At 36.9% G+C, this 26,508-nt stretch overlaps 1 protein-coding gene across 1 annotated transcript; it reads left to right on the top strand.

The window, feature by feature from the left end:
• Positions 1-6,145: 6,145 nt before the first annotated feature.
• On the top strand, positions 6,146-23,928 carry LOC139726992 (adenosine receptor A3-like). Its single transcript, XM_071637975.1, has 7 exons — positions 6,146-6,459; positions 10,503-10,765; positions 12,828-12,996; positions 19,298-19,424; positions 20,405-20,614; positions 22,057-22,219; positions 23,588-23,928. The coding sequence occupies exons 1-7, from the start codon at positions 6,146-6,148 to the stop codon at positions 23,926-23,928; spliced, it is 1,587 nt and encodes a 528-aa protein (XP_071494076.1).
• Positions 23,929-26,508: the final 2,580 nt, after the last annotated feature.

The following is a 26,508-nucleotide window of genomic DNA, read 5'->3' as shown; positions in this document are numbered from 1 at the left end:
CCTGCACAAACAGACGTCCTATCAAAGAAAGCATAATTATCATAAATATTCATGTGATCTGGGTATTACGTCCCTATCTGAGATGGAAGCGGGAAAAATCATCCTCACGCTGTGCTTGGCTTGTTCTTTGTTCATTCTGCAACATGAAGTGTTTTAAAACGGCTTGAAGAGAGGAAAGAAAAAGGCAGCGAGAATAATCCGAGGAACATATTCCTTCCGGCAGAATAAACTCAAAGGTTGCTTGCTCTACTATACATGTATGTGATTGGTTGTTTGTGTATTTGAATGTGTGTGTGGGCGCCGCAGGATTTGATGCCCCTTCCCCTTGACGGATTGCTAAAACATTAGGATATTCAAACGGGAAAAAAAGTGCAAGATGCTTAAATTCTATTACAGGCTGCTGAATCTGTATTCACCCATGGAATATTTACAGTGGAATGAAATTCACATACATTATTACACATTATTTGTAAGAAAATATATCATATATTGATAAAACCTATAATTTTCGATATAATATTCTTCCTCTACCAAAACCTCGAACAAATAGTTATAAACGCACATCTTTTATAGAGGTATAAAGTTGCATAATAGTCTTCCTATGTTTATTCGTAACTGCCCAACAATTGTAAAATTAAAGCGATCATTGTTTAATAATTAGAATGAATAAGACTCAATTTTTTGTTCTATGAACAATTCAAAGATTTTTGTGTATGATCTTTGTATAATTAATGATTATTTGATTTGTACAAGCACCTTTAATTTGAATACAAATGTACTAGTAAGAAGATAATTAGGTGATACGCTATCAGCGTATCACCTATTGTGATTGTCAAAATCTCTCTTTATTTCTTTTTATTCTTCTTTCTTTCTGGACAATTTTGTGTCATCAATATCTCAAGAATGACATTACGGAATAACATGACATTTTCAGGGAACATGTCTCATGACAAAATCTAGCCACAATAAGGTTTTCATGACAGTAACATATCTATGACGTCATCTAGGCGCCATTTTGTGATTTTCGGACCATGTTACATGATCGATCATAACTTCATATCTAAAGGTCATGTCTGTATCATTTTCGGCGGACATTAAGTTCAGGTCACGCTCTATCATACATTTTAATGCTAATTACCTAAGACATTATTACGCGCGCGTACGCGCGCGTCAAACTTTTAAAAGGCTCAAAACAACTTACCAATGGGAAATCTCGAAGTTTCAGACAATTTTAAGCGTTTCGCGCGTTCGCGTCCGTCCGCACATTTTCGCGCGTAGTGCGCGTAAGCAAACTGAAAATGCACATTTTTTGACAGATTTGGATTCCTGATACATTAAGTAACAATATCCATTGATTTCCGATCAATTTTGACCTATAACAAAGGAATGCGTTGGCGTCAAAGTTGAAATTTCGTGTGCGCGTCTTTGTGCAAATATAGCGAAAAACATGTCTTTGTTTATTTCGCCATAGCTCTTTAAAACGTCTGGTTACCCTATGTTTTTATTGCATATTACAAAAACATATGAATTGGAAATAACGTTTCAAGTATTAATATTTCCATAATTACATTATGACGTCATCATATCATCATCTGAAATCAAAAAAGTGGAATTAATTTTTTTGAGGTACTGTTTCTGACATTCATTTGCTCGTATCTCTGTTGTTTAAGCTCAATATTATCCCAAATTCAGATATGTTGTACTTTGAACATTTGCCTTTTAAGTCCATGTCATGGTTTTGAAATTTAATGACGTCATCATACTTTAAATTGTGATTAAAGGTAAAGACGCAAAATCGGACAAGTTTACGTGTTATGTCTATGGGAGGGGATCTTTTTTAAAACCATGCATTGACTTGACAACGTTTAAGCACCTTTATCTCAGCTGATTCTGCTTCATTTCCTCTGAAACTTAAGTATGTTGTAGCTGAGACAATAAGCTGCAATAATCATGCATTTTCTTCTTCGAAATCTCCTCATCAGGTTGACAATTTTGCAGTTTAAAACTGAAAATGAGAATGGAATGTGGACAAAACGATTTCCGATTCAGCTTTCACATACATAAGTTTACGTTCCTCATATTTTCTCGCCGAGACGTATGGCCGAGTGGTTAAAGGCGACGTCTCAGAGACGTGAGGTTGCGGGTTCGAACCCCACAAGATCACGAAACAAAATACTTAGCTATTTTACTTTTTTTCTTCAATTTTGTATTACATATTCGTCCATTTAGAAATCACGTTCGTATATAAACGCACCTATACACACACACAGACACACAGACACACAGACACACACCATATCCCTCTTTTTTGTGTTGGAGACCACATTGCTTCGACTGCTGCAAAATTTTGCAGGCTCACTTTGTCTAACCGATCGTAGTATGTAATGACGACGACGGAGGTGTTGTACTTTGAACATTTGTCTTTCAAGACCATGTCATTGTTTTGTACTTTGATGACGTCATCACACTGGAAATTGTGATTAAAGGCAAGGTATCAAAACCAGCCGATTATAGGCTTTATGTCTACGGCGCGTATTTTTCCCAAGTTGCCAGAAATGGCATAGCGACATCAGTCGTTACAAGGCCGCATTTCCGTCTAGCAATGCAATACATGTTCACGCGGCCACGATTGTTGAGTGGGCATTGACTTTTTCCCCCTGTAATATCCATACATTTCTTTTTTGCCTTACGATTTCCGGGGATGTCCCGTGGCCGAGTGGTTAGAGAAACGGTTTTGCATGTACGCTCAATATAACATCAAGGTGCCTATATCACATTCTTTTCTTTGTCGATCACAGATGACCGACACCTGATCACCCCAAGCGTATCACCTAACTCGTCAGCGTGACGAGTTTCATATCTCGTGTTGAAAATTATTATTGTTATTACAAGACGATACGACCTCCTTCCTCCCACTCTTTTCTTTCGTGCTTTTTTTTTTTTCTTCTTCTTCTTCTGGTACCCATGGAAGACCAGTGACTCTACAACAGTGTCGCTGAATATGGGTTTTCCAGCCGTTTTCCTCTATCTCATCTATTACTTTGTCTTTGTTATTATTGTTTAGGTTCTCTGTTTGTAAACTCATACTCTTACTGTTCAATGATATTAATTTGCTCTTATTGGTATATGTTTGTATGACATTGCATTTCTGCAAACTCTGTATATTTGTAAAGTTATTTCATTTGTATGCCTTTTTTTATGACGGAAAATAAAACCAAACCAAACCAAACATACGCAAATAGCTCTTGCTGATATTATATTATCTTAATACACACAATGTTGAATGAACCTCTATTAAAGGGAACTTGTTCCTATGGGAAACTAAATGACCTATAATCAGTATAATGGATACTTATAATTAGACCCAAGACCACCATTGGAGTGTCATGCCTGGAATATGTTGTGTTTTTTTTTTGGCATTATTCTATCTTTCTCTCTTATCTGTTCTGCTCGTAAAGACCTCGTCTCTTCTTCTTCTTCTTCTTCTCTCTCTCTCTCTTTCTATATATATATATACATATATGTATATACTAGTATATCTGTGTGTCCGTGTGTGTGTGTGTGTGTATGTCTGTGTGTGTGTCATACAAACAGAAAAACAATTTCTACAACAATTGTATTCAAAATAGCGATGGATTAACATGAATATTTTTCACATTTTAGATTTGTATAAAGGGAATTGTGAGAATCTGCGTGTATAGTATGTGAGTTTAGGCCTATATAATGTATGTACATTTTTTATATAATGCGCTTCTGTTACAATTAAAATGGAAACAACGAATTTTCTTTGGAACGAAGTGTAACTTCGGGTCCCAAAATTATCATCATTGAAGTTCATGGTGCAAAATTCGCTTACATAATAAAAGAACATGGTTATAGCTAAATTTTCGATATATCGAAGTCATTTCTGAGAACAATTAACAATGGAAAACAGTTGTGCAAAGAAATGTGCTCCATTATGATAATAAAATGCGGATCGCTTACGAAATTTGTAAATCGTCTCTGCGTGGGCGAACGTTTCACATTTCAGTTCACTTGTGAAAATCACGGAGAGAACAGTTCGGTGATTCGGTGAATTCCTTGACGTACAAACAATAAAGGCAATGATTATTACAACATCGCCCATTTACATTAATATCGAGACAGGTCAAATATAGTTGAATTAGAGTTTAATATCAAGTTTTTGTTGCGCTTACAATGTTGATTTGACCAAGATGAATGAAACTATGGCATAGAAAATGACTGAAACAACAGATTCACAAATGTGTATAGAAATAGTCACATAATTAGCTTAACTTCTTGGAGGTTCGAGTTCCTGGTACGAGTTCCCTTAAGCCGCGCAGTGTTGACGTCGTTGCCAGCCAGTGCCCAGGCCGTAGCTGCACTCCAGATCGCTCGGCTTGTTGTTTGGTAGACCCCGTAGACTTGATCCTCAGCTAGACATTCACCGTATCGGCAGTCGCTGTAGAATTAGACCCCTTCCGAGACCGAAACGCAACCCAAAGACAAGTAGGCAGGTCAACATTTTGAGTACAGTACCTCGCCAACATCGAGTGAAGCCTCGTGGAAAATGGAAGACTGGAACCTGTGACGAGCTTCGACGGAGATCGATGTTTACGACGTGCTAGCTAAAAATATAATGTTTGCTCAAATGTTTGTTTGTTTGTTTGTTTGTGCAAACTCTGACTTTGGCATCCAGACTGTTGCGTTGATATCCTCATTTTGTTGTCTAGATAGGAAAATCCATGCATGGTCGTGGGAGTGATTTTTTTTTTAATTAACCCTTGTGCTTTGCATGAAGATTTTCAAAGACAATCCCATGGCCTTGTACACACTGTCCAAAGTCCCCGACACAGAAGGGGTTAATCACTTGTAGAAGAATATACAATATGTTTTTATCATTACGTGTATTTGAGAGGAAGGCACAGTGAATGTATGAAAAGTGAACTATCGAGTGATATGTGTCTGCTTATTGGGACCACATATTTGTTCAGGATTGTGCTGGTGGTATATAGTGGTAGGTTGCTTGTCACGCTTCGGCAGTATAGCTGTCGTCATCTCATGCCTCTTGGTTTTGTTCAGGATTGTGATGATGGTCTTTGTTGCTTGGAGTAAGTGAGCATTTGGTGGAGGTGATGGTTGTTGGGATTTGATAAGCTGTTTGGCCGCGTTCCTCTTCAGCACAAACCCGGTTTTGTTGGGGATCGTGGTGCTGGTGCTGGTCCTGGTCCCGGTTCTGGTGCTGGTGCTGGTGCTGGTGCTGGTGCTGGTGCTGGTGCTGGTGCTGGTGCTGGTGCTGGTGTGTGGCTGCTGGGAGTGGGTGGTGGTGATGGGGATGGTTTCGGTGGTGGTGTCGTGTGTTGGTGTGTGTGTCCGCGGTTGCGTGACCACCATGCAGGGAGAATTTCGCCCAACCATCCGGGGGTTGCATCTCTCTGGGTGTTCTGATACCTGAATAACCTAAACTTTTCTGGCCAGCCGTTTTCTCTAAAATCTAGAGAGGACAATGTTCAGCGCCTCCAGCAGCCTAGTCTTTTCTTGCCAGTCGCTTTCCTTGAAATATAGAGAGGACAGTGATCAATAGCATAAGCACATTACTAGTATTAAGTGTGATGTGAAGAAAAACAAACAAACAAACAAACTTGGGTGTGAAGACCAAACCATTTATTGTCAAGATCAAGTGCCCAAGATGTATATCTACAAAGAAGTAACTCCGTCAAAGCCAAAATCCCACAGTTCCAGTGATTCTGTATAGAATAGGTTGTAAATAGTGGTGGCAGTTTCAATACACCTGTTGGTGGACCTTACCTGTCGTTGAAAAGAAACTGTGGACACCTTTGATAGTACTTTTCTTCAAGTATGGTGCAAGTTTGAGTGAAGTTCAAAAGATTGGAGTGGGCAATAAGTAACACAAGCCGGCTTTTCTATACGGACTGTGAAAGAATATCACGGTTTGTCGTCGAGGCTTTCTGCTGTATTATTTATACAGCGCCTTCAGGCCTGGTGACAACAAGTACTCGTTTTCGTGCTCTTTCGACCAGTATTTTACCCCGAAATTACTTGTTCTTTTGTCATCATGAGTTGAAATAACTGGTCTCTGCTACTGGCAGTGAATATTGGAAACTACAGTTGTCATCAAACCATCATGCCGTACCGTAAATCTGCGACAGCACAGAAGGGGAAATTTCGAGCTACCGACGAGGAAACTCACCCCGAACGGTCCTCGACTGCTTGGCCTGAAACATCGGGATGGGCAGCAGCCAGCAATGGGAGTATGAAATATGGTAGCCCTGCTGGTCAATCATCCGATGACCTACAAAGAGATTCCCTCCAAACATCGGATCTAGAGTCACCTGACCCGGTTCTGATGCATACCATCCGAGAACAAGTCGACACAGCTCTGAATGAGACCGACACGCATGACGGACTGGTGGAATCTATTGTTGCAGCAACCAGGGAGCAAGTGACACAGGATGTCTATAAAGCCATTGAACTTGACCTTTATCGACAAAAAAAAAGCAGGTTGCGTGGACTCACTGACCGACACTTAGTCCATGGGCCAAGACCCGAAAAATAGGTTATGGTACCACATGAGGTGGCAAAACCTTTTTGGTGTCATTTTGTTTGTCGGACATAGATATGCTCATCAAGTTTTGATAGCATTTCCAAATGAGTAGCTTAGTCATAATAAATGAATTCTTAACCAATTTGGTCTCGTTTTTATATCCCTAAACTTCTGAATCCACTAGAATTACACCTAATAGCAGAACATGTATTGATTTGATTAAATATAAACGAGAAAAAAGTGTTATATTGCTTGGAAAAAGTGATCATTCTCTTGTGTAAATCTGAAAGATCCTATAGTTCGTAAAAAGACGTTTGTTGGCAAATGTCGATCATTTCGACATTTTTGTACTACTCTTTTAAGACAATCAAACTGGCAATTGTACAAAGGAGGCAATAATAAACGTATCTTATTATGTATAAATTGATAAATGATATGGTACCAGTGTATTTAAAAGAAATAATCATTTTCCGTAATGTTAATTTTGCGAACTCGATATGCACTCTCTTGCCCACTAAAAATCAATACACTCCGTACGAAATATCATAAGAGATCTTAGCATTATCAAGGGTCAAACCTTTGGAACGACTTACCTCATAGTATGCAAGTTTTGTCATCCTTCTCTATATTTTAAAAGCAGAGTAGAATTTTATCTCTCAAGTTTTTAACCTGATTAAGATTTTTTATTTTTTTAGGATAGACAGAGTGCAATGTGTTTATTTTTGTGACACCGGGAACTGACACAACACTCACTTATTATATTTCTCTTGGTTTCTTTCTTTCTTATTCCTGCTGTATTTTTATCATAGTATATTCTTGTTAAATATCCCCCTTTTTTGCTATCTGGTTGATATGTATACGTTTGTTTCGATTATAAAGTTGTGTATTTGAATAAATGTACGTTGTATCTTTTTATTGTGCAGGGCCCCTTGGTAGAGCAGTGTTTTTAACTGAAAGGGCTACCCTGTTGAAATAATACGGAAATAAATAAATTTGAGATAAATGCAAGAATACAAGTCACGCCCTGTCCATACACTAAAAAAAATACAAAGCAAGGCTTAAACTGCTTGAAATTTGAGATCGCACGCTTTACATAGACACTGTTTACAGGATGGGTTCTTTTTTTAGCTATAGCTATAGCTATAGGCTATGGGTATATATATATATATATATATATATATATATATATATATATATATTGGAACAAGTTCACTCGGTTGACAGCAGGTTCATCCGTGTATATTTATTGCTACTCGGAGTTTCATGTCACCTCCATGAGGCGCAATCATCATGATTGCGCCTCATGGAGGTGACATGAAACTCCGAGTAGCAATAGATATATACGGATGAACCTGCTGGCAACCGAGTGAATTTGTTCCAATACTTCTGTCTAAAGCTCTTCCTTTGAGGATATCGAGCACTCTTCATAGAAGGATAGAATCACCAAGTAAGTATGTATTATGGAAACGTCCTTGTAGATATCAGGGCAGTTGAAATGATAATTATTTTTAGCTAACTTATTTATAACTGTAGCCATGTTTTATTATCACAGTTGGAAGAGAATGTGTAGTTATATGAACATGCTATGGGGTTGTGACGAAATGTTTTGAGTCATTTCAAAGGTCTTCTTCTACTCCCTTAATTCCTTCATTCCTGATAACTTTAAAAAGTTTTCACTTTGAATTTTTGTTTGCTTGCTTGTCTTTTATCCAGCGAATCTGAGTCGATCGACAAAAAGTGGATCAATGACACTTTAGCTGGTTAATTGACAGTTTGATATAATCTTATATTATCTTTGAGTTTTTGATTTTTTCTTATGTTTTCGAAAATTTCATCCGTTTTATGAAAATTCCACCTCACGTATAATAGGCGTAGGTGCTGATTATCAGTTACATTCTCCCCTCGCTGGGTCTCGGGTGTATCCGCCCAGCTAATCTTCCAGCTGACCCCAACATCTCAATCATCGGTCTGTTTGAAATGGCCTAACAAATCTTAATCGTCGCGGTATCCGAAACTTGGCCATGGGTCCTTCCGGGAATGTTTGTCGGTGTCGCTCGCTTTACTAATTGACCTGTCCCGATTTTCTTGAGCGTCAATGTAGGTGAAACATTCGTTTATATCCCAGCGAGCTTGACTTCCTATGACGTAAAGACACGCGGATTATCAACGCATCGATGCCAATTATTATTCCCCTCCAGGGAGCGACATTCGCGGATGAATTCCAGTGGTGGTATCGTTAGGTCACGTGGTTTCTCCGAGACCAAGCGGAAGCCACAATTTCAGGCTTACTCTATGGAGGACAATACCAGACAGCCGGGCCTGTCTGACATTTAACCCCCTGCATGCCACACTAATTTATTGTCCATAGGTATGTGTGTGAAATTTGTACACATTTTACTCATTGGCACGGAAAAAGGTAACGAAGTTCTTCTCAGAGCAGATGATGCATTCCACTGAGAAAATCGCCTATTCTGTCTCCCCCTAGATGTAAAGAGTTTTATTGCAAAATGAGCTAAGCGCCATTTTTAAGAATTTCACAGTAAGTCCGTCATCAGATAGAGCAAAATTTAAACCTTTCCAGTAATACCTCACTTGTAACATAACAAGGGTCTTTCTAGAAGCTATGATTAAAAATATCCTGTATTTTCTTATTATTTTCTTTGTTTTTTAGCAGCTTGAATCGCAAATATCTCAATTTAACAAGAATGGAGTTTAGCTTGTTTTGCCATAAAACTCTTATGTCTAGGCGTACATGATGTTTGTATGGTCTGTATGTAAGCCTGTACATAGGCCTAATGGTTGTTGATATTAAATAATGGTTGATCTTTTTACATAATGCCGTCTCAAATAAACACAAACGCGATGGGTAAGCATTGGAGTACAAAAAACAACAAAAAACAAACAACACACAAAATACCAGACATTGAGTAAACCTTATAGATACACTAACCCTATGTATGCTTCGAGTGCCGACATGCACAGAAAATCCCAGTGTTGGAGACACTGTATTATTAAAGTCTCCTTACACAGAAAGGGTTAACGAATATTGACGTCTGTTTTGAAATTTGGATAGAGGACTTTAAAATATTTTACTTGGTTGAGTAGAGACGTTTTCTAGCGACGTCTTACTTTATCAGGTGATTACTGAGCTATATACAATTAGCCTACATTGATTCTGGGCTGTGGTAAGATATATTCCATGTTCTTTCTTTGGAATGTAGGCAGTTTGTGTGTTCAAGCAGGATTCTTGGTCTAATGATATCAATCCTATTGAATTATGACTTGTTAGCTATGTTTGTATACATGGTTGCAGATCTTGTTATAATTTCGCATCATTTACATAAATCTGCATGTTTTTTGTTTGTTTTTGTTTTGCAAACGTTCGAATTTCATTCGCTCAAGCTGCAACGGGTGGAGTAAGCCTACTAGTTGTATTCTTATCTTCTGCGTGTGTTGTGTGTTTGTGTGCGGTTGTGTGTGTTTGTTTTTCTGTGAATGCGATTTCAGTATCATTCAACGGTATTCAAACAAATATGAAAAGAATCAGGTGATGAGTTATGCAACAAACATGAAAACTGAAGTGATATCAAGATGAGTAAGTGATTTTTTTTTCCTTCGGAATGCAGTATGTTAACATTGACGGGGATGCAATTTATATTAAACGTAACAGCGAGTTTCGTCGAATAGTGTGGAGTTGAAGTAATTGCATGATTGTAGTGTACATTTATATGATTTTCTAACCATTTGGGAGTTAGTAAAATCCCCATTTTCCCTGTGGGATAAAGCTTATGAAAGGCAGATTTTCAAAGCGCCCTCTATACACCAGATGGGCGAATTCTTCTCTCCTCCCCACACCGTCGAACTCAGTTTCAAGACAAAACCTTCGCTGATAGGTAAACACTTCCTTGTTTCTGACTTGCCGCATTCATATCTCTAGCAAAGCTATCAAGAGCACCTTAGTAATGGAGACTTCAATGCTTAACTCGACGATCGAATTAATCGAAGGGGAAAATGATTCCAACATCGTCGAAGACGGTGAAAAGGCGATTACCCCGGCTGGGAAGGCCTCGTTTGAAGTCCCCTTCTTCATCACGATGCTCCTCTTTGGAGGGGTCGGTAACCTAATCGTCGTCGCCGTGTACGGTCAAAAGAAATTTAGGAACTCGAACGCAGCTCTTCACATCTTGAGCCTTGCTGCAGGTGAGTGAACAATCCTAATTTTTACGTAGTAATGTAATTTGATAAGTGTTTTTTAACTATTTCAAAGGTAATCTCAAAAGCATATTTTATCAAATAAGGGCACATGTCTAAACTGCCACGAGAAGGCAAACTTCGTATGAGTTTATGCTTGCTCAATTAAACGATGCACTGGCCATTGATATTTGATTAACTACTATCTCCTAAATTTAAACCGGAACTGTAGACGAGCTTATTCGTCACCCACAGTTTAAGATGGCAAAAATTATATCACTAAAACATAAGCCTGAGCGATGCAGATTCCAACTGTGTTTTTATGGAGTCCTAAATTATAGAAAATATAACTGCAGGGGTGTTTCTGACCAGTTTCACTGAATTTTCCTTGTCTTCCTCATTGTTCATAAATTCTGTGGGTGCGAGATTGCGTGCAGGTATTTTAGAAATGCAATGCGACGTCGAGTTCAAGTTATACGTAATGAAGAGAGTAAAAGTAGACAAACACAATGGTAAAACTCTTGGTTTCATTATAATCGGGCCTGAAATAGTAAAAAAAAAGTCGGGAAATCATGAAGTTTAACATAACATAAAAAGCTAACACAAGCGCAAATCAGAAATTGTTATCTCCGCACAAGAATTGATAAGAATTCAATCATAGTTTATTTCCAATCAACGAAAATCAAAACATGATACAAAGTATACATGTCATGAAATAATATTGTTGAAACATTTGAAAAAGAATCATGCGAGTTAAATTATATAACAACATATCTAATAATTAGGAGGAACAATGTATATATACTTCGTGGGCGTGCGGAAAATAAATTCGATTATGGAAAATAGTGATCCACTAAAAAGCAAAGCTTGTAAAGAATAAGCTGTATCACGCATGGAATTATTGTCGTCTAATGATAATCTATAGAAGTTTAGCAGCAGAAGGTTGTAGTTGCTATATAGGCCTAATCAACCTGTGTTTGTTTGTTTTTTAGACAAAATAACTCGTCGAGCGGAATTTTCTTCTTATGAGGTGATAACACTAATGTATCTTTAACCTGAGAGTGTATAGCCATTTTAGGCACTTGTCCATCTTTCGAAAGAATTTTACATGTAAAATAACATCACCTCATATTTTTTTTTTTTTTTGTCAGACCAATGTAAAACATTCTCTTGCAAATTACTGTCTTTGTAGCAAATCTTCTCTTTGTTATTTGAACAAAATCACTTGAAATAAAAGTTGTAAGCTTGGCTCACTGTCAAGACTGCATGGCAAGAGATAACGATTTTTATCTCGCCATCGTTGTGTAACAGAGAGACGTCTGGGCAATATTTTCTTAAAAGCTCACGCATCCATCACACTTTAAAGGCATAATTGACCATTTGCAGATGAAACAAAAACCCAGCATTAGTGCTATAATATTGTTCTAAAATGTGAGTTAGAAATAGAAACAACCACTGTAAAAATTTGAATAAGTAGAATCAATGTTAAGTACTGTTAAATATACAAAATGTGAACAGTAGTTACAATAAAAATGTTTCCAGACTAAACCGTCTACAGTTACGGTTTATTGAGAATAATACTGATATCTCCTTATATTTTGGGCTTTATTGCACACAAAAAAAAAAATACATGGTAGGTTGTTTTGTAGTACAACAGACCTACACATATGCATTAAATGTGATATCTTGAACATTTTTTAAATCACTGCTCCCAAAGGTAAACAGGACCTTTAAGAGCTTGATAGCAAAACGAGTTAAGCACCATTTAAATGAAGACCATTAACCGATACAGCAAAATAAACCTTTCCTGCGATATCTCACATGTTACGTAACAAGGGATATTGTCGAAAATGATACACCATGTATTGGTAAAAATATATTACATACTTTTTGATTATTTCTATGTTTTTAGCAACTTTAATCGTCAATATTAACACCATGTATTGGTAAAAATATATTACATACTTTCTTATTATTTCTATGTTTTTTTAGTAGCTTTAATCGTAAATATCTCAAATTAACCAAAAAATGGAGTTAACTCATTTTGCAAGCAAACTCTTCATTTCATCAGGTGATATCTTTCTGCTCGTCTTCGTTGTTGGCCTACACATCTCCGAGTACTACCGGGTCACGTGGTTCATCCTTTGGCGCACTGATGCCCAGTGCATCCTACACAGATTCGCTCGCTTTGTCGGCTTCAACGTCACCATTTTTGAGATGATGGCCATAGCAATTGACAGGTGAATTTTACTTACGGTTTTCAGTTTGAACCTCTTCATACGGGACAGGATCTGTAATAAGTTTGCGGGCAAACACAAGGAGAGGTGTGTTATGATAATGCGCTAATGAGATAGTTCAATTGTCTAACTCTTTTTGAAGACTTTTGGGAATATTCCAGTTAAACGAAGATAAAGACAGACTGGCCGCCAATCTGTAAAACTATGTCCCCTCATTGTAGCATTTCACTCAAACACTCATAATCATATTGGTGTCCAATTCTGCGAACCTACAGCAACTATTCTTTGATACGTTCTTGTGTTAAACGCTAGGGAAATAGGAACAATGTTTCTAATAGCTGCCAAACAAATGGAAATCAGTATTCTACTGCGAGCATGTAAGCATGGCGAGTAAAATGACGGTTATCAAAAAATTGCATCGCAGAACCGTTCCTTTGCAAAACTCGGAATCATTTCAGTGCAGCACATACATTAGGCCTAATGCATGAACACCAACAGGCACAAACTGAGAAGAATGAAATTAGATAATTTGTGTGAGTGTGGTTCTAATGTAAGAGAATGATTAAATAACGATTTATAGCAAACGGCACTGGAAAGTACTAACGGAAAGATAACGGCATCAGAAGTTTTTGTAATAAAATTTGTTTCGCAAAAAATCTGTTTCGGCAATCTCGAAATTATTCTGTGACAGCGGATGCAATACATGAAAACAGGAAAAAATTATTCAACTTGGAACATTGATTTAGTATACGCTCTGTTCTAATACAAGAGAGTTCCTGAATAACAAAGTCACAAAAGATATTGAAAAGTGCCCAGCACAGAAAGAAGAACTCATAAAATTGCATCGTAAAAAAAAAAGAATATACAAATTCCTTTAACAAATTGAACATTTCTATGAGGCTGCGCTTATACAATACTAGTGCGTGAACACAGGTACAAAGAATAATTATTCAACGCATAATGTTTCCAATTTGTATCGTAAAAGACTTCTTCCAGCAAACACTGTGTGACAACGGATAGTCATACATGAACACAGGTACTAAACAAGGAATACTGCTTTAACGTACAACACTGATGTCCGTTAATTTGATATGCGCTGTTCTCACGTACGAGAGTTATTGAATATCGAAAGATGTGGAAAGACAAAAGTATAGTGTTGTAAGAATGATACTGGAAACGAAGCGGAAGAATTCCTTTTGATATTGGATCGTGAAACTTCCTGTTAAAAACTCAAAATTAACACGCGGCAGCGAAGGAACATAGGCACAAGCAAAGTGAAATGATTCAAAATCTGAAGCGATGTCAGTTAATTGAGTGGGTACGCGCTTGTTCCATATGTGTATACGACAGTACTACTAGTATTTCTCAAATTATACGCAGTAATGCACATCACCAAATGTCATTTGGCGGACATATGAAACGCACACCTAGCCAATGAAGGAAAGTGCAATATGCCAAACTTCTCTTTTAGAGTATTTTGTTCAGTCACAATCTTTACCAAAAAAAAAAGCGATAGAATTCAAATATCTAATACAATGTAAGTTTAGACCACATAGAACTTTTACCTGTAGCTGTATAACCTCGACGGTAGTATAACCCTAGCTGAGTTGGTTGGTTGGTTGGTTGTTCATTTCCATCTGTGAAGATGGCTGGATAGCCCATATTCAGCTACACTAAGCTGGTCTTCCATGGGGTCCAGTTGCATGTGGGGTGGGACCATGCACTTCACCGGGTTAGACACCCTGCTCTTTGCGATGAATGAATGAAGCGGGATCTTTTACGTGCATGAGTTGTGACTCTCTCACACACGGGACCTCCATTTTATGTCCTATCCGAGGAACAGAGTGTTTTGCCTCTTGCTAGAGGGGACGGTATGCTTACACACAACATTGCTCAGTCCAGACTCGGGTTCGAACCCGGGCCGCGTGATCGTGAGGCAGACGCGATACCGACTGAGCCAACTCACCGCCCTTAAACTTCGAATCATGGATCGCATGAGCTATGACATCTCCCGTGAAATCCAGTCTAAATAAAAGTTCATCTGATAAAAAGAGTAAAATTTTACGAGTTTAATGGTAAAAATTTGACAAAAATCGGTTGAAAAATAAGGAAGTCATGAAATTTTGAAGTTTTGATAAATTTCTCGTAGATAACTTCTTGTAGAGTGGGAATGAATATGCAAATGAGTGAGCTAACCATGTCATACCCACACAAATTTCCATTGATCATGTACAAAAGAATGAAGATAATTCAATGTTTTTGTCTGTCAGGTCTGAAACATGACGTTGTTCCTGGTTGGATAACTTTAGAATATTGATCAGTTAGATATACACTCAGCCAAAAAAAGAAAGGAAAAAAAGAAAGTAAACACTTTTTCGAGTTTATAATTTTCATAGAAGATTTTGATGAAAATCAGTGTATTATATGCCATATTAAAGGTAATTTAATTATCTATCAACCTAGTAGATCAACATAAAGCGAAACTTTACGCATGAGTGAACACTTTCGTTTTTGTCCTCCAAGGCACAAAAGTAAAACTTCAAGATAGCAATTATCACAAAACCAGTTCAACACAATGGGAGACATGAATGAAATCATCTCTTCATCTCTTTATAACCTCAAACAAAATCAAAGGGGAGACTTAAGGGGGAAATCAGAATTTTTCTGACAACTGAAACTTCAAATGACATAGGGAGTAAGGGCACAAAGATGATTAAATGAACAGAATATCTCTATTTTGTTCATTCAATTTATTTATCTAAGACTTCACTAGACAAATTCACGAAATAAATATAATTTACAATATTTCTAATTTGAGAAATCAATTCAAAATTCTACCATTTTTGTCAATATTGCTTCTCTCAATTCATTTGGATTTGGATTTAACAGAAAATTCTTCATTTTCCTCCGTAACTTTTAGCCTTGTTGATATTTTGGGATTCAAAGGTATTATAGAGATCATGGGTATATTTTTTTGCAACTGAATTCATGTTTCTTATTGTGTTGCCTCGATGACACACAAGTCTTTGATTTTATCATCGAGTGTCGTTTAGTATGATAGTTACAATGAAAGAATTCGTAGTCAGAGAGCGATTACACTTATCATCGACGGTAAGTTAACTCTGTGAATATGGTCACATCAAAATCCCACGTGCACATTGTTATCAATAACTTTTTTTTCCAGATAATTATGTATGGTGTCACCCAACGGCGATGAAGAAGTGCATGGCGTAGAAAGACATGTAGTTTTTACTAACGATTTTTGTAATTTTGTTGCGGATACTATATTTAAACTCACCATGAAATGACTGCACAAAACTTGGTATGTACATGACTTTTTATCAACGGCGCTATGTTGATGTCTTGCGTGTATTAGTGTTGTTTTCTCAATAAAGCCTAACGAGAATTCCATATAATAAGAGATTCGTATTTAAGTTTGAAAATGAATTAATCAAAAATAAGGAATGGATGTATCCATCCATATAATAAAACACTAATTTTTCACTTGTTATTTGCATATTCCGGTTTTGTTTTTGGTTTTTTGCTTATAAATAAACAGGAGCAAAATAATTGCTCCACTCCCCTCTCTCTTTCTCTGTAAGTTCGACTGAGCTTCGACAGAGCTTCGACAGAGCTTGACGGCGGACACCAAATGGCTTGATAGCTGTACATGTTACTTCTTGTGTCTTACTGATCATACCCTGGCGATAGCTTTAATGCAACAACAGTTTATAGTGTATATACCAAAGTAGGCTTTATGATTATGCAAATCATATTGTACTCCAGAAACCAATGATAGCTCGGTCACAGTAATAGTTCACATTTTAGGGTTTTTTGTTTTTTTTTTGGCACTCTTACATCATCTGGTCTTATCTACTATCCGTTCTCCGTTTCTTTTTCACAAACACTGATTACTCGGGGCTTACAGCCAAACAAGCTTGCTTTCATGTAGGTCCCGCCATGCTTTTCTTTGATCAACCCCATCTCGATTTCGAATTTGACCAGTTATTACATATGATTACTGTGTTATCACCATGTATATTGTTGTGCTTTGCACATTGTTTACAAGGTGAAAGAACTTGTTTGATTTCTGTTATAATGTCCATAAATGAGAAGTATGGAAATAAAATGAATTGAATTGAATTGACTGATGTTGGCCCTTCTTAATAAGCCACACGCAAAATCACCTGATATTTGATAGAATGAGGTTTATTAGAATAAAATAATGCTGTCACAACTAATTACTGCGGAATCGTTCCACAGTGCATAACAACCTACACATATCTGGACATGGTATTTCATCACAAAGTAGACACAACCATGCTGAAACCTTCACAGAAACTGGAAACGTCCTTATCGCGACTGGTAAGCCTCCGCCATAATGCATGGTTCTCCTAGTAGGTCTACAATGTCTTGACAATGTGTAATGACAGTTTCACATGAAATGACAGGTATGTCACAAATGTGTTGAATGTTGACTTTCCTTAAACTAAGTTTGTTATAGGTATTGTCTAAAAGTGCAGGTATACATGTATTTGGGAATTCCAGGGTTATAACTCGACTTTTTACTCTTTTTTATGTTTATGCATTGCGTAACTTTCAAGGTATGAAGAATAAGTTTAATTTCAGTATAAGATATGTTTTTTGGATTCTATCCTGGCCTTTGACCCTTGACCTTTAACACTACGACCCTAAAATTTCAACGAGAATCACTGTCAGGTCGAACATGCATGAATATGTACTAAGCTTTATAACACCTTGAGTCACTTTCAAGATATTTAGGAAAAGGTGAAATATAGCACTTTCCCTAGAGCTTTGACATTTTGACCTTTCACCTTTTGGCAGGAAATATTCCAGAGAATCTCCATTAGGTATTACATGTATAAATATCAAGTTTTGGAAGAAAAATTATGCAAGCATTGCATAGATATGAGTGAAATAGTGCAACTTTGAGGTGTGGACTTGACATTTGACCCCTAACCTTTGACCCATGACCCCAAATTCCCAAGATAATCCCTGCCAGCCATTACATGTATATGTACCAAGTTCCATGAAGATATCTTGAACCATTTGCGAGATATGGACAAAAAAGTGAAATTCTAACATTTTTACCTGACCTTTGACCTTTTGACCATTAACCTCATGACCTGAATCTCTCTCTAGAGAATTTTCATTTGGTAAGTGTATCTATACACTAAGTGTAATAAAAATGCCTTCTGGCATTACATAGATATGGGGGAAATATTTGAGTATTGAAAATTTGAGCATTTGACCTGACATTTTGACCTTTGACCTCTTGCCGATTTCACTCAAAACCTACCTTATCAATTGCCCTATCATACGTCATTCTTCGACCAAGTTTGGTGAAATTTGCTTCATCAAGTCTCGAGTTATAGCATAAACGGATAAATTTCAGATTTAACCTTGACCTTTGACCTTTACCTCTGGCTGATTTCACTAAAAAACTAATCAATTAATTGCCCCAAAATGTGCCCATCATATGTCATCCTTGGACAAAGTTTGGTGAAATTTGCTTAAAATGGCTTGAGTTATCGTGTAAACGGATACAATTTCATGATTTGACTGTGACCTTGACCTCTGGCCGATTTCATCCAAAATCTAATCAAGTACTAACTTGCCTCTATCACACTTCATACTTGGACCAAGATTGGTAAAATTCCACTCAATATTACTCATGTTATCGCGTTAACAAATTGGGACGGACATACGTACGGACGTACGGGCAACCCTAAAAATTAATACCTCCGGCACCCTTCGGGCGGAAGAAGCATTAAAACGCAGTGATATGTAAAATGCAAAAGGTGGTAATTCCTTTCCATGAAAACGAAAGTCGATGGTTTATACAACTTGCAAAATAAATGTACCTGCCAACTCACAAGGAGCCAGTTTCTTTGTCCTCCTGTCTCCATAAAACCTATCAGTCAACTTGTTTTCTGTGTTTTTTTTTTCTTTTAGATTGACTGTTTGCTTAGCAAGGATAACAATCCAAAGTAGATAAAAGATTTTCAGTACATATGGCAAACTCCACTCCCCGGGTAGTAGCACACAGCCTGTCTGAGGAATGAGTGAGACGGTGGAGAAGAGATTATCATATTCTACTCCTAAAGACGCCAAGTGTAAGAACCAAACATTATCCTCAATTCTTAGTGAGCAAAACAACTAAAAGGATGGCAAATGTAGGAGCACACAAAGAATGCATGTAAAGACGAGCGTGATTTTCCAAGGGCGTAAGTATACGTGACATGATTATTTGCTTTTCGTCTTTTTTTTTCTTAAAATGCAGATATCTGGCTGTCTGCTTCCCGCTCAAGTTCAAAGTTCACTGCTCTCCTGAGAAGACGAAGGTCAAAATCGTTATTCTCTGGATCCTTGCTCTAATCGCTGCCATCCCCGTTGTTCCAAACTTTGCGGTAAGCCTCGCGATTAGTTTTCATGTATCTTATGTTATCTGAATGCATTTGGTTCAGCAAAAACCCTACCCAGTATCTATCCATGATTATTTGAAGATGTCTTGCGGAAACATTCGCAACACACCCGAATATTGCATGATAAAATGCCGAGATAACATCTCGATTTCTTGAATATCATGGATAAACTTGGCTATGTTTTGTGACAAAGAATATAATGCTGTTTGACGCCAGGAGATAATTACGTTACAGAGAACTCAAAGTTGTTTTTGTAAAAAGAGAATTCAAAAATGTGCTGACGATTGTTTTAAAGTGTAGACGGCCTTAAATCTAAAGTGTAACTTTTTTATTTCGTGATTCGAAAGCTCTGCGACAAACTGGAATGTTGCTTCGACAGAGCCCTTTTGCTTCAAATATTATTGCCTCTTTCCAGAAAAAAAAAGGAAATACTCATGATGACATGATAGGATTTCATCGCCGCGATCGGTATATAACTGGAAAACAATCACCATGGAACATAATTACGTAGGGTAGAATATCGCATTTATTGCACGCATTTGATATACGACTGATATAATTTTGACTGATAGAGATTGTGACCTAATAAAGTATAGGGGTTTAAATCCAGGTAGACCCAAGGTAAAAGACGGCTAAATGACTGTTTCCTTAACTATGTTCTAGTAGAGGAACTAAATGAATGGATTCTAAGGAATCATCTTGTTTGATTCATGTTTTGCAACGGTTATTCCTAAGGTTCGTTGATCCGAAAATGAAATAAGGTTCATAATTTAGAAGTCTTGTCAGCACGCACTGTCTTTACAATTTCGGATCAACGAATCTTCAGAGCAACGGTTCATGTTTCAAGTTCGGATTAACGAACCTTCAGAATAACAAACCTTTTTTTTTCGGATTAACGCAACTCAAGGCACATTGATTTTACGTGTTTCGGAATAACGAACATCAACCCCTTTGACCTTCCATAGACGAAGTACAGCGTGTCATCGTTTGATGTGAACTTTGCCGGCAAGACTCCCTTCGCCTGTCGCGTCATCTTGGACTTTCCTGATTGGTACCTCGACTTCAAGATCATCTACGTCAGCACCGTTCTCTTTTACGTCCCCATCATCATCACCGCCATCATTTACGTCATCATTGTCGTCTACGTGCGCCGAAACAACCAGAAATTTGCAAAGGTTGGTTGTTGATAGGGAGTTATGTGAAGTATCACATAATGCATACAGTTTTAAGCATAATATGTGGACCACGTGTTGGAGGTTGATCGCCATTACAAATTACGAGCTGATGACCATTGTTTTTAACATATATTTTCTCCATTTTTATCTATTTATTTATCTATTTGTTTATTTATTTATTTACTTATTTATTCATTCATTCATTTCGTGTTATATATTCTATATAAGTTTTTGGGTTTCTACGTTCGCTCACAAACTGTTTATATTGATATGGTATTAGTTTTAGTAATTTGCTGAACATCAAAATTGTTGAAATTGTATACAGATGTATGTAGAAGACATACATGTGACACAAAGAATAAACCAGAATCAACTCAATCAGGTAGATATACCCAAACATTAAATTAACAAAATTGTATTTCATCGCATGCACAGCTCAGCACAGCACAGCACAGCACAGTACTCACCTCAGCACAGTATTATGGTAAAGAATGCCTATTGATAACAAATAAACGAAAACTATTTTGAATTTCCCCTTTATTTTTGATTTCATAAATTACTATGATATTTTGGATTTGACTATTGATTCTATTTTGTAGACACGTCCGTCATACAGATATGTAAATCGATTTCAAGTCTCGAATTTTACCCCGAGGCCTCGATCCATGTCAAGCTGCTGCTTATGATCGCGGTCTCCTGCTTTTCTGTTATTATAATAACCAAAAATGTTTGATTTTAAAAATCAATTTATACAAATCGCCCTCTGTCACACTTTTTTTTTCTAAAATTCGTTTATTGAAACGACATGATACACTCTGAATGAATAATCAATTATTATCTACATAGTCTACAACTGTTGATTCAATGAACATTTTTTTTTTGTGAATGATATGTGACACGTCTTATACATCGAATACTGTCATGTTCATTGTGTGTGTGTATATGTACCTTGAATTAATTTGTAAGACAGTATATGCTTGCTTATGTCGTGTAATGTTAATTTCTAAATATGTGTATTCTTTTGTTATGTGTGATTTGGAAAAAGGCAGAAATGAAATAAAATCAATATACAGGATGGCCCCTTCAGGAATCAAGTAATGTTTTCCAGAGGGCCATGTAAACCCTGTTTTATGTTATCGATGTACCATTTTGAAATCATGAAACTATGGGTTAATCTGACCGAAAAGTAATTTACACTATCCAATTTAATACCAACACACCAGCGGGAAATGTAAAATTTCTTCCTTCTTTAAACAAGCAATGATTGATGTATAAAGATGAAGTATTGAAATTGGTCATGTAAATCACAGAACTTAGCAGGAGAAGGCAATGATATGAGTTCATTAATTGATTATTTGTTCAATAAAGATACTTGCGTATTCATCCATTTGATTTCCTGTGTAGTCTTGACTTTAAAGATGCATTGATCGGTTTATTCTCAGATATCCAACAAGGACGTGAATCGGCTGCGAAGTCACTGGAAGACGGCTCGCACGCTGCTTGCTGCGTTCGCCCTCTACGCTGGTTGCTATGTTCTCCTCGCCACTTACTCGCTCGTCCAAACCTACTCACCTGCTGCCGTCACTCCTACTATCAAAAATTTAGGTAAGTTGGAGGGGGGGGGGGGGGGTGGATTTTATCAAGTGATTTTATCAGTGATTCTCACGGACATACTTGTTTTATTTTATTTCTGAGTTTTTTCTCACGGAAATTATACATGAAAATGACAACATGTGTAACTGATAACGACAGAATAAAAAAAACCCAAAACATTAATAGTATGATAATTACAATAATCATTTAAGTAATACTAAGATGTCAATAAGTTAACGATACACTGATTTCCAGGTAAATAGGGAAAAATACAGGAGCCTGCCAATCAAGTGCTTGATAGAGCGTCACAGAGAGAGAATGAAAAAAAAAACATGTAGGGCCTACATGATTGTACATAAAATGGGCAATTTGACATTGAACTTGTCTTGTGCTATATCTTCGTGACACGGGGGGGGGGGGGTGGACGAGTGTGTCTGTGTGTCTATATTAGTGAATGTATGTATGTATGTATGTATGTATATGTGTGTGCGTATGTTTGTATGTGTGCACGTATATTTCATTTCATTTTCATTACATTGATTATGTTTCCACGCAAATCATACAGTTGTGTTTACAACATCCATCAATGACAATGTAAATTAACACATAAATTATAAGTTATAAGCTATGTGTGGGGTTTGAATAGTTTGAATTTGCTTCTGGTCAATCAGATGGAAGGATTTCAGTATAACTTAAAACATTTTTTTTTTTTTGCTACTACTCCAACTTGCTGCCCGTTTCTCATTTTCATAAACAGAAAGTTACAAAAGTGCAAAAAGGTTCGATAAATGCTTAAAGACACAAATAACTTCGTGTATAACCTAATTTACCGCATTTAAATTTGCCCATAGACATTCATGTTAGAAAATTAAAAGATGTGGAACGGTTTGGTTGCACTGTGAGTTTGTCGACAGATAAACATTGACCGTAGCTGAGTCGTGTCAATAATATGCGTAAGCGTGAGTTCTTTCACTTGAGCATCGGTATCTAGCTAAGTACCTGTATACGCCGAATATTTAGCGAGGTTTTTATTTTCGCGAATTTCGTAAGTCGGATGCTATTCGCGAAATTAAAGACACGCGAAAATATTGACTCTGATCCCAATGCGAATGTTACGTACGCGTGTACGTTTTCTCCATTCAGTACAGGACTCCACGATCGCGAATCTAACCTTTGGCGAAATCGTTGGGGAATTCCCGATTCGCGAAAATTTAGACTCGCGAAATATATGGCGTATGAGGTGTCATATAGAGTTATTAATTAATTTTGCTTGTTTGTTTTATTGATTAAGTTACGCAGAATTAGACAATGTCTTTAAGACAATTCTATCTTTAACATCTTCATCACACACCGAAAAACTTTCTTCTAATCCTCTGCTAGGACTTCTGATTCCCTACGCCAATAGTTGCATGAACCCTGTCATCTATTCCATCGTCAACCCGCGATTTCGCCGAGATTTTCGCGCGCTTTTCTTCTCGGCCACCGCGTCGAAGGGAAAGAGCAAGAAGACGGCGCGGAGCGACAAGGATAATTCGGCGGGAACCCAGTTGACCGGTGAACGCCTAGACATGTCCAATCAATCGATGTCAAAGACCAACCTCAACAACTGCTCGGTGTCCGAGGCACCAAAGACTGACGTCACTTCCGCTGCTTCCGGTCACGACAACCCGTCGTTTGTCGTCGATGAAGATGGTGACGAAACCAAAAATCAACCCGTTTAGACAGAACGCAGAGCAGCAAATTCTTATATTTCTAACTGATCATGATTATACTTTTCTTTCTTTTAAAGCTATGTAATCATCTTTAAAAAGAGGTAAACAGTTGATAAGGTGAAAAATACCAAATAATGACAACTTGTCATAATGGTCGAATCAAGAATGTACTGTAGAGTTATAGGATTACAATGATTTATATGGTTCATGTTGTACATATGCTATGATGCAACATAAACGTTTGAACAACATAACAGACAATGATCGTACGATTAGAAAGAGAAGTGACAGAGACAGTTTGTTGATGGTCAAATAGATTATTATTAGGGTATCATCGCGAAGAGTCCATTTTGGCTGGTAGCACACATGACCATGCTGTATGCGTCGGGTACTCAGCAAGATTACAGATTTCATTCATCAGTTGTACAGTGTTTGTTGTAAGTTATTACTTCACCAAGTCTTTCTGCACAGGTAGAGGAACAGGGAATGCCTTAGCACTGATGAAGTTGATTCAGACATTTCTAGAATTATCTTTTTCACTATCATCATTGATGGTCAGGGTATTCACAGTTGCTTACAAAATAAAAATGTCATATAATGTTATAAACCATTGCAGTCCGAAAGTGATATATTGGCTGTTATAAGACAAACGTTACAAATAGTCCAAGCAAAGCTTGTCGTCATTGTATGAGTGTGGTTGCACCTGTTATTTAACATAATTGGTCACGTATGATTTTATTTATAAAAACACTTCTCGTAAAAAAAAAAAAAAAATAGCTTAGAAAGCGTTTCATCTTACAATGTATCGTGTTCGTGTATCGACACTGTAGACGTACCTTGACATTATCATGGACATTACTATGTGGAGAGAGCTAAAATATCCCCCTAGCTTGTGTAACATGCTAATGAACAATGGTAAAAAAAACAAACTACGACAAAAAAGAAACTTGTATTTTTACTGTGATAATTAATGTCATTCAGTTCTCCGTCCTTCGTGAAGTAAAAATATCACAAATCTGTGAAATTTGTGACGTTTATCGATATCGCTTATTCGAATTGGCGGGAAAAAATTTGTTTCAGAAAAACTCCTCTCTCTCTTTCTGTTTTCTGTCTCTCTGTATGCATAAATATAATTATATATGTATATATATATATATATATATATACATATATATATATATACATATGTATTCGTGTGTATTTTATGAAGAGCTTGCAACCAAAAGGCGCTAAATCCATTGAAAAATGATGGATTTAGCGCCTTTTGGAAGCAATCTCTTCATATATATATATGTGTGTATGTATATATACATATCCTATATATATATATATATATATATATATATATATATATGCGTATATATATATATGCATATATATAGTGCGAGAGATAATTCCCTTCCCGATGACAGGCCGAAAGCTCGACTGATTAAAAGGGAGACTCAAGATCGAGAGCAACGTCCGCCTCAGTCCAATTTCTTTCAGTACATTGTATACAATTATAGTCATTTACCTTAGGCGCATGGAGACCGCTACCGACGGTTTCACGGCCATCCGCTGGACGATCTTCAGGCGGACTGGCTCCTATGATTGATATATATATATATATATATATATATATATATATATATATATATATATATATTCAGTTCTAGCTTATCATCCTGGCACGGACTGTTCGAGTGTGAATTTGACATTTGTGTTTGACATTTGTGTAAATACTGATGAAATTTCACACACTTTTGCACATCATTTAAGCCTTAAGTCGCCTCTCTCTCTCTCTCTCTCTCTCTCTCTCTCTCTCTCATTCTATCTTTCTCAAGTTTTAGCCGTATACGTGTCCCAGAGTCTCACACTATGCTCTACAACAGTATACCAAGCTCTAGGTTTATCTTTAAAAAAGAATATCAGTTTTAATGTCATTGTATTTTTGTCTGCTCAAGTGAGTTTCTTTTATCTATTCTTTTCTAAAAGCTCACTTTCTAAGAACAAGCATAGGTGTTCTTGATCACATTAGTCTCGGAAATGAATGACGATAATAATAAATGCTTTCCCCCGTTCGGCTAATATGTTTCCCTGTTCAATGATAATAATTATATAATAGAAAATACACCTACAACCAAGAAATATCTTATTGGTAATCTTAAATATTTTTCCTGCTTATTTCTTGCTACATGTTGCTAATGTTTTGTCAACATGATCTTTATCTACTTTAATTTTGTAGACCATAATTTATACCCCGTAATTTGTTACTCAGCCACTTTCATCATCATCATCGATGTTGTTACTGACAAAGTATTTGAGAAAAGTGCTCCTCAGATCACCTATAGGCAATTATCGTACCAATGCAATATGTATTCATGGTTAATTACAAAACTTTCATATAATTTCGACGAACACTGACAGAGAGTAGACCATAATTATTCTCCCTCTTCCAAGCCCCCTCCCAAAGCATTAATATGAAGACTATCACTAGTAATTATTGTAATATATACAATGAGAAGAAGAAGAAGGAACATGAATCCGTACAATTGAGCGATAGTCGTACTACTGTATATGGACATTGAGGGCGTCCTAAATAATGGCACC

This window comes from Diadema antillarum, unplaced genomic scaffold, assembly GCF_040938485.1.
Source record: "Diadema antillarum isolate AM-2024a unplaced genomic scaffold, OU_Dant_1.0 seq00000108_RagTag, whole genome shotgun sequence".
NCBI lineage: Eukaryota > Metazoa > Echinodermata > Echinoidea > Diadematoida > Diadematidae > Diadema > Diadema antillarum.
Note: the sequence above shows the minus strand (reverse complement) of the source record. Positions and strands in the feature narration are given on the sequence as shown.